At 48.6% G+C, this 9582-nt stretch overlaps 1 protein-coding gene across 1 annotated transcript in view; it reads left to right on the top strand.

Moving 5' to 3' along the window:
- plekho1a (pleckstrin homology domain containing, family O member 1a) overlaps window positions 1–8499 on the top strand; it is a 15362-nt gene extending 6863 nt beyond the window's left edge. The window contains exons 3-10 of the mRNA XM_053334728.1: window positions 195–335; window positions 4597–4701; window positions 5540–5638; window positions 5770–6099; window positions 6476–6564; window positions 6825–6987; window positions 7085–7197; window positions 7695–8499. Coding sequence (XP_053190703.1) covers window positions 195–335; window positions 4597–4701; window positions 5540–5638; window positions 5770–6099; window positions 6476–6564; window positions 6825–6987; window positions 7085–7197; window positions 7695–8499 — 1845 coding nt within the window. The remainder of the gene's footprint in view (window positions 1–194; window positions 336–4596; window positions 4702–5539; window positions 5639–5769; window positions 6100–6475; window positions 6565–6824; window positions 6988–7084; window positions 7198–7694) is intronic.
- The last annotated feature ends 1083 nt before the right edge of the window (window positions 8500–9582 follow it).

Raw genomic sequence — 9582 nt, 5'->3', positions numbered from 1 at the left:
CCCTGTTTTTATTTTTCCCAGCATGCACCTGAAATTTTCAAGATGGCGCTGCCTAGATTAGAAACTATTGGCTTCCGAGCAGCAGTCCACAAACCAATGGGTGACGTCACGGATGTTACGTCTGTGTCTTCTTAACAGTCTGTGGTATGAACAGGAGGAACCATGACTGAGTGCTGATTGTGTTTGTGTTGCAGGTGAAGGACGAGCGGAAGGCGCAGGAAGTGTTCGACCTGGCTGATTACGAGCGTTCGGAGGAGCTGAGGAAAGCAAAGAGCCGCAGCAAGAAAAACCACAGCCGCTTCACTCTGCTGCGCTGCCGCCAGCCGGGCAACACGGTGAGGCTGTGACATCACCCATCACCCGTGACATCACACATCACCTGTGACATCATACATCACCTGGTTACACCCGTTTACACCTGTAAACCCGGGTGTGGTCTCTCCTATCTCTGGGGCTGAGGCCCTTGTTGGCAGGGCCCTGGGGGTGGACAAGATCCCCCCGAGTTCCTTAAGGCCCTGGACGGCAGATTGGAGTGGTGGTCCCTCTTTTTAAGAAGGGGGACCGGAGGGTGTGCTCCAACTACAGGGGGATCACACTCCTCAGCCTCCCTGGTAAGGTCTATTCGGGGGTGCTGGAGAGGAGGGTCCGTCGGATAGTCGAACCTCGGATTCAGGAGGAGCAGTGTGGTTTTCGTCCGGGCCGTGGAACAGTGGACCAGCTCTACACCCTCTGCAGGATCCTTGAGGGTGCATGGGGCCCAACCAGTCCACATGTGTTTTGTGGACTTGGAGAAGGCATTCGACCGTGTCCCTCGGGGAGTCCTGTGGGGGGTTCTCCGGGAATACCAGGTATCGGACCCCCTGATGTCAGAGCTTGGTCCGCATCGCCGGTAATAAGTGGGACTTGTTTCCAGTGAGGGTTGGACTCCGCCAGGGCTGCCCTTTGTCACCGATCCTGTTCATAATTTTTATGGACAGGATTTCTAGGTGCAGCCAGGGTGTGGAGGGGGTCCGGTTTGGTGACCTCAGGATTGGGTCACTGCTTTTTGCAGATGATGTGGTCCTGTTGGCTTCATCAGACCGTGACCTCCAACTCTCACTGGATCGGTTCGCAGCCGAGTGTGAAGCGGCCGGGATGAAAATCAGCACCTCCAAATCCGAGTCCATGGTCCTCAACCGGAAAAGGGTGGAGTGCACTCTCCGGGTCGGGGATGAGATCCTGCCCCAAGTGGAGGAGTTCAAGTACCTCGGGGTCTTGTTCACAGTGAGGGAAGGATGGAGCGTGAGATCGACAGGCGGATCGGTGCAGCGTCTGCAGTAATGCGGACTCTGCACAGATCCGTCGTGGTGAAGAGAGAGCTGAGCCGAAAGGTTCCTACCCTCACCTCTGGTCATGAGCTTTGGGTTCCTACCCTCACCTCTGGTCATGAGCTTTGGGTTCCTACCCTCACCTCTGGTCATGAGCTTTGGGTTCCTACCCTCACCTCTGGTCATGAGCTTTGGGTTCCTACCCTCACCTCTGGTCATGAGCTTTGGGTTCCTACCCTCACCTCTGGTCATGAGCTTTGGGTCGTGACCCAAAGAACAAGATGGCGGGTACAAGCGGCTGAAATGAGCTTCCTCCGTAGGCTGGCTGGGCTCTCCCTTAGAGATAGGGTGAGAAGCTCAGTTATCCGGAGGGAGCTCGGAGTAGACCCGCTGCTCCTCCGCGTTGAGAGGAGCCAGATGAGGAGGCTCGGGCATCTAGTCAGGATGCCTCCCGGACGCCTCCCTGGTGAGGTGTTCAGGGCCCGTCCCACCGGTAGGAGACCCAGGACACGCTGGAGAGTCTATGTCTCTGGGCTGGCCTAGGAACGCCTCGGGACCAGGATAAGCGGCAGAAGAGGAACATTTTCACCCGTTTACACCCGTCATTAACATGTGTATACTCATTAACCTGCGTCTCAGGTAGTATGATAACAGGTGAAGCAGCTGAGACACATTTCTGTCTCTATGACTCGTCTCCAGCTGATCACTTGTGTCCAGACTTTGCATTGCCAGGCTTGCATCACTTCTGCTGGAAGGTCAAAGGTCATTGAGCGGCTCACAGTTATTACGTCAGAAACATATTAAAATCTGACTGAGACATTCAGCTAGATGTTGGACAGCTGTGAATACATCATCTGAACTCCTGCTGACTTCACTTGTTGCTCAGCAGGTCAAACCTTTCCTCTCCTCCCTTCCTCCCTCCTTTCCTTCCTTCCCTTCTTCCCTTCCTTCCTACCTCCTCCCTTCCTCCCTCCTTTCCAGACTTTTACACATAAAACATGAACAGATGATTTCTGAAGCTGCGTCAGTAAAGTCTGATCCTCCTTCGTCCTCGTCTCTTCTGTCCGTCCTCTGTGCTCGGAGATTACGCCCCCCCCCCCCGACGTGCTCACCCCCCCCCCCCCTCGTTGGTGGATTTCCTCCTACATCCCTCTCGTGATTGGTGGTGCTCTTCCCGGGCTGCGGTGGTTGGCTGAGCCGGGCTCGGGGTTGTTTTTAATCCTCAGAATATCCCATTAGTCCGCCAGAGGACGAGCTCCAGCAGAATAATCCTGCAGAGCCACAACAACACTTTCACATGTTGGTCTGTTTCTACTGCTGCTGGAAAACACTCAACACTCAGATACACACACTTTATTTAAAAGTATGAAGGAAGGAGGGAAGGAAGGAAGGAAGGAAGGAGATGAAGATAGTGAGTCTGAAAAAGCTCAGCAGTGATTTTACTGAGTGATGCTAAAAAAAATCTCCCTGTGCTCTCAGTCAGTTTTACTGTTGCTGGAACATTAGAATGAAGGAAGGGAGGAAGAATGAAGGAAGGGAGGAAGGATGGAAGGGAGGAAAAAGGAAGGAAGGAAGGAGTGAGCGAGGAAACAAAGAAGGAGAGAGGGAGAAAAGAAGGGAGGAAGGAGGAAGGGAGAACAGAAGGAAGGAAGGAGGGCAGGAGAGAGGGAGAAAGAAAGGGAGGAAGGAAGGAAAGGAGGACAGAGGAAAGAAGGAAGGAAGGAGATGAAGATAGTGAGTCTGAAAAAGCTCAGCAGTGATTTTACTGAGTGATGCTCCCTGTGCTCTCTGTCAGTGAAAATAACTGAATGACAGTCTGTAAATGTAGCTGTTGTTCCTCCTTCCTTCTTCCTCCCTCCTTCCCTTCCTTCTTCCTCCCTTCCATCCCTCCTTCCTTCTTCCTGCCTTCCTTCCTCCCTGTTGTCCTCGCGTCAAGGAAGGAAGGCAGGCAGGAAGAATGAAGGAAGGGAGGAAGAAGGGAGGAAGAAGGAAGGAAAGAAGGAAGGAAAAAGGAGGGAGGGAGGAAGGATGGAAGGGAGGGAGGAAAGAGGGAAGGGAGGAAGGATGGAAGGGAGGAAAAAGGAAGGAAGGAAGGAAGGAGTGAGGGAGGAAACAGAAGGAGAGAGGGAGAAAAGAAGGGAGGAAAATCTCCCTGTGCTCTCAGCCAGTTTTACGAGCTAGTTAAGTTTAACTATATCAAAGAACTCAGGCAAGGCAGTTTTATTTATATATTCATGTCATACACAACGGCAACTCAATGTGCTTTACATAAGACAGAAACATTAAAACATACAATTACCCCCCCCCCCACACAGTAAAAACAAAGTACAGAAAAATAGAAAGAGCAATAAAATGCTAGAATAGAGCGTTAAATCTAAGATTGCAGCATAAAATAATAAATTAGCTTTAAAATCATTAAAAGGACATAGAGTGCAAATGAAAGATTAAAATGTAAAGTGCTTTAACCCTTGTGTCGTTCGTGTCTGTTCCTTCCTTCCTTCCTTCTTCCTCCCTTCCTTCCTTCCTCCATTCCTTCTTCCCTTCCACCTCACTTCCTTCCTTCCTTCCTTCCTTCCTTCTTCCCATCCTTCCTTCTCCCTCCTTCCGTCACTCCCTCTCTCCTTTCCTTCCTTCTTCCCTACCACCTCCCTTCCTTCCTTCCTTCCTTCCTTCCTTCCTTCCTTCCTCCATTCCTTACTCCCTCCTTTCCTTCCTTCTCCCTCCTTCCGTCCCTCCCTCCTTCCTTTCCTTCCTTCTTCCCTTCCACCTTCCTTCCTTCCTTCCTCCATTCCTTACTCCCTCCTTTCCTTCCTTCTTCCCTTCCACCTCCCTTCCTTCCTTCCTTCCTTCCTTCCATCCTTCCTACCTAACTTCCTTCCTTCCTTCCTTCCTTCCTTCCTTCCTTCCATCCTAACTTCCTTCCATCCTTCCTTCCTTCCTTCCTTCCTTCCTCCTTTCCTTCCTTCCTTGACTCAAGGACAACAGGAGGGTTAAAAGAGCTCAATCATAAGCTCAGGAGAAGAGAAATGTTTTTAACCTGGATTTAAAAATGTTCACAGTTGAATTTAAACAACAATAACAGCTTTTATATCATTGAGGATGTTTTTTTATCAATTTAAAACAACTTGAATGGATTTCAAATAAATAAACTTTTGTGTTTTTTTACAGCCTTTCAGATGTTTTCCTGAATTTTACCCGACAGATCATTTGCTGAGATCGTCTCGAGCTCGTATCTGAAAATTTTTACCGTATGAAGCAAATTCAGTTTTTATCTTTGTGTTTTTTGCAGGTTCCCAACCTGGTGTTTCTGGCAGTGAGTCCTGAGGAGAAGGAATCATGGATAAACGCGCTCAACGTGGCGATCATCAAAGCCAAGAACCGAATTTTGGACGAGGTACGTTAGTCAGCTGACATTTAAACCAAAATGAACCCTGATGACCTTAATAAGGCTTTACGTACCTCATCTCTACCTGCGTTTATACACCTCATGGTTACTGATATTAATAAAGGGTCATTATACTTTTTACTATAAACTAGGGCTGTCAAACGATTATTTTTTTAATCGAGATTAATCGCATAATTTCCATAGTTAATCACGATTAATGTCGTTTTGAATAGCATGTTTAAAATCCTGTTATTTTCCATTTGAAGGCAGTTTTAAGCCCATAATGTAAAGCATTTCTTACCAGAGTGTCTTAACTGGGAATCAATCACGGCTCTGCTGCGACTCCCACACTCCAAAATGGTCCTTTGGTGGAGCTGAGGCTGGTTTGGCTGCACCTGGGTGTTTAGCGTGGAGGTGCTAACTCAAACTCCACGTACTCCGGTGGTAGTTAAACTCCGTTTGACACAGGTTGCATTTTACTTTTGACTTGTCAACTGAAGCGTCTGGAAGTGTTTTAAAGTTAAACAAGCCGTTCAAAAGTCCAGTAGCTCTCTTACTTTCCATCAGCGTGGTAGGTTTACTGCAGGAGGCCACTTCAAAGCATAGCGCTACAGCTAGAGGAGCCGTCTACGGGGGAGGAGAAGGGACAAAAAGGCTTGCAACATTAAAGTGAGATTTTAAAAAATTAACGCTGACAGCCCTACTATAAACCTTTTTAGATTGGTCCCTTTAACCGGGGCGATCTTGTTGGCCCTGCCGATGGTTTCTTTTTAACTCGTGGATGTGTTTTGAGACTCTCTCAGACACTTCGGATGCGCTGAGCTCAGTGTTTTCTGTCTCTGTCCAGGTGACCATCGAGGAGGACAGTGTGTTGGTTCATCCCACCAGAGACAGAGCGAAGATCCCTCATGGTCGCCGGCTGCCAACCAGAGGACACCTGATGGCCGTGGTACCACACACCTTCCTCTCTTACCTAACTAATTCATTCACTATTTCTGTTTGTATTTCTCTCTTAATCAAACATCTATAGAAACATTATCTTCAGTTAGGCCGTGTTGTCTCTGATCTCACCCCCAGGCGTCCACCTCGTCCCACGGCATGCTGACCCTGGACCTGGTCGCTGAGGAGGACGGCTTCTGTCCAGACTATGACGGCGATTTGCGGCAGTCCTGGGAGAACGGTTTCCGGGTCGACCTGCAGATGGGTGGTTCCTGTGGACAGGTGGCGGCGCTCGGATCTCGGGAGGTGGGAGGTCGTCAGCGATCCGGCACCGATGTGTCAAAGCTGCGGGTGACGTCCAAAGAGCCCAAGGTGAAGACTGGGAGTCTGCCCAGGGGGAGCGAGAGATCCTGGGACAAACAGCCCCATCTGGAGGCCTCCAAGGTGCACAATGCCCAGCAGGTGCAGGTACGGACTTCATTTTAAAACTCTTTCCTCATAGATTATAATATCTATATGACCTCAGCATGGACCTGAACCTCAGATCTGAACCCGGCTGGTACTGCCAAATTTAAAACCTGAACCTGACTTGAGACGTGGCCTTCGTCCGTTATCTGATGCCTCATTAAGAAATGAGTCTAGTCATGTCTGAACCTTGTATATTTTTAAACCTACCTCTCTACAGTTTGACATTTTGCTCAGTTTCTTTGTCCTTTTCATCTAAATAGACAATCCCAACGGAAGTCGGTAATAATGTGTTATTAATCCAGACCAGAATGCTTCGTAGTATCGCTGAACCACAAACCGCCGACCTGAACCTCGTGTTGTCTTTCCAATCTTCCAGGCTCAGTCTCGAACGCCACAGCCAGGGAAGAGGTTCAGCATGCAGGGTCGGAGTCGCTGTGCCTCCATGGATGAAGTCCTCTCCTCCAGGTACACAAAAACCTGACAGTAAAACACCACAACACCCCCCATGATCAGAAACCTAGGTCACTACCCAAAACAGGGCCAACTTAAAAAGTAGACAGACAACCATTTACTGTCAGAGGGGCAGTTTAAAGTCACCAATTACCCAAACCTGCATATCTTAGGTCTGTGGGCGATTCTGAATTCAGACCCAGGACCTTCATGTTTGTGCAAGTTCAAATTCTAAATCTTATTTCCTGTCCCCTTCCTCCTCCTCCGGTCCTCAGACCAGCGATGATCCGATCAGAGTTGCGGTCTGCTCTGCGTCGTTGTCCCACGGAAGAGGAGGCGACCGGCGGGGCTTCGGTCCAGCCGGTCGGTCAGCTGCAGAGCCTCATTGCCCAGAGGATGCAGAGAGCTCAGGAGCTGCTGGAGGAGATGCGACTGCAGGTCTGACTGCTTCATCCATGAGTTCATCGAGCAGATACAAAGACACAGAAATGGAAAGATGACATATAAGACTAATGTTGTGTGTTGTGATCGACAGGAGCTGCAAAAGGCCAAAGCAGAGAGAGAACGAGGAGGCAGCTCACCTTACATGAAGGGGATCGACTCCCCTCGCCTCCATCACCTCAGGGGCTCCGACTCTCCTCACTCCAGGTTTGTTATTTCTTATTTTATGTACAATTAACAGCTTTACTGAAACTTTTGATGCTTCAGAAAGTATAGGGTTTGTCCGAAAAGGAAAATACATTCTACCTTCCTCTCCTTGTTAAGATTCAGATTCATTTTCCATCTTGTGCACACTGTTGATGTTGCTGTAAGCGTCTTTATTAACCAGTCGGAGGACAAGCTCACCAAGCTTCACCAAAACCCTGCTGGTTAAAAAGTGTCCAGATGGTTCAAACAGCAATAAACTATTAAGTTCTTTAGTTAGCAAACACATGAAATCTGACTTACAGAGGCCTACAGTGAGGAGGTCTTAAAATGATCTTTATCCAGTTTCTACGTTTTAAATTGAGTGAATGAGCCTCGACTTGTAAAGATGGAAACAGTGAAGGATCATTTCGGGTTAGAGAGGCTATCAACCAGCCAGCATATCAAAATTACACCCTGAAGACAAGTAAGATCAGTGTTTTCCTGTCTGTCTACTTCAGCAGGTCCTCAGGATCTTCGAGGAGCAGGAGCAGCGACTCTCCTCGCCTCCGAGGCAAAGACTCTCCTCGTCTGCGAGGGAGAGAGTCTCCTCGCTCCAAAGCAAAGAAGAATCGCTCCAAAGGGGCCGACTCGCCTCGCTCCAGAGGATCACATTCACCCGCCGCTAAAGCAAACGACTCCCCTCGCCTGAAAGATTCACCTCGTCTGACCGTCACCGACTCTCCTCGATCGAAGAGCTCGGACACAGTCTGTTCACCCAAACTCAAGGAATCACCCAACGCGTCTTCCAACAAGGAGGACGACTCTCTGAAGTCACCTGATTCGCCTCCATGTGTCAGAGGATCGGAGCAGGTCAAAGGATCTGATTCACTGCAAGGTAGCGACGCCGACTCCCCCGGCCTCAGGAGCAGCAAGGACTCCTCCGGTCTGAGTCAGAAGAGCCAGTTCGGATCTTTCGAGTCTTCGCTGCCTAAAAGCCCCGACAAAGACCGCCTGTCCCCGCCTCCATCCTCCTCACCTCCCCCCCTGCTGCCAGAGGAGGACCTGGAGGTGGACAGGAGGCGAGCGGAGGCAGAGCGTCTCCTGGAGGAGGCAGTGTCCTCATGGAAGGAGGCGCAGGAGGTGCTGCAGGAAGTGAAGGAGCTGCAGAGCCAGACACTGCGGCGGCAGCGCAGGAGGACCTACGAGAAGATGACGAAACCAGCGGGGGCGGCTGGTTCGCCTACGTCCCCGGCAGCAGCAGAGGACGACCTGCCGACCTCGCCGACATCGCCCGAGGACGACGACGAGTCCGAGACGCCGTGACGATGATTTATATATTTTGAATGATTGAATTTTCTCAATGAAAGTAGTAGCAGCGTTTTTACAGCATGCTTTGAAACAAAGGACACAGATTTGGATAATTTTTGATTCTATTCCTAAAAATGTTTTTATGGCTTTTAATCTGGGACACGAGAACACTTAAATGTGGATTATTTGAAACCAGCAGCGATACAGTTCTTCCCCGGAGGTTTAATGACTTTAATCCTCCACAGTGCACTAGACGCCCTCTCACCTCTGCTGCCCATTTTATCCAAAAAGTCTTTGTGTGACAGACGGGTCACGTTTAATTTGAGTAAATAGTTTTAATGGACGGGTACGAACGCTCAGCTCCTGTGATGCTGCTGCACGTTTCCTCCTCTGAGTTTATTTGCTGGAAGTGAAACGCTGCTCCAGTCGGTCGTGTGTTATGTTTGGAAGACACATTTTTGAAAGAAGAATTTTGGATTTTTTCCACTGATGATGTCAACGTTTATACGATGGAAAACTTTTTAAATACAATGAAAACAAGAAGGCCTGTTTCCTGCAGGCACAGTCGGGCTTTGGGGGGGATTCTGTGTAAATTTCTTCTTTTTAAACTAATAATAAACTGAAAATGGACTTCCAATACTGACACTAAGAATTTAAATATCTGTTACCTGATTTATTTGCTGATATATGATAATAATAATAATGATGTCTTCTGTTAGATCTCTACGATCCTTGGTTTAGTCCTGTATGTTCCTCTCAGCTCACTGATGAAGTTAAACGTCAGCTGTGAGTTTTTGTTCAGGGAGTTTTTACACCGTGATGATGATGATGATGATGATGATGACGATGATGATGAAGATGATGACGATGAAGATGAAAGAGCAATAATGTCGATACACAGATGAAATGTTTACGTGTTGGGTTGTAACAGAACAGGAAGCAGTTTAACTATAAATCCTGTTCCTCTTTGTGCAATATGTAGATTTTCTTTGCTAGCGTAGTACGATGCTCCAGATTAGCTGCGCGGTAAAAACGCGTGAACACGAAACTGAAATCACGAGAATCTAAAGACCAGAATTTAGTTGAGTTATTTTAAAA

Source organism: Scomber japonicus, chromosome 15 (genome assembly GCF_027409825.1).
Source record: "Scomber japonicus isolate fScoJap1 chromosome 15, fScoJap1.pri, whole genome shotgun sequence".
NCBI lineage: Eukaryota > Metazoa > Chordata > Actinopteri > Scombriformes > Scombridae > Scomber > Scomber japonicus.
Note: the sequence above shows the minus strand (reverse complement) of the source record. Positions and strands in the feature narration are given on the sequence as shown.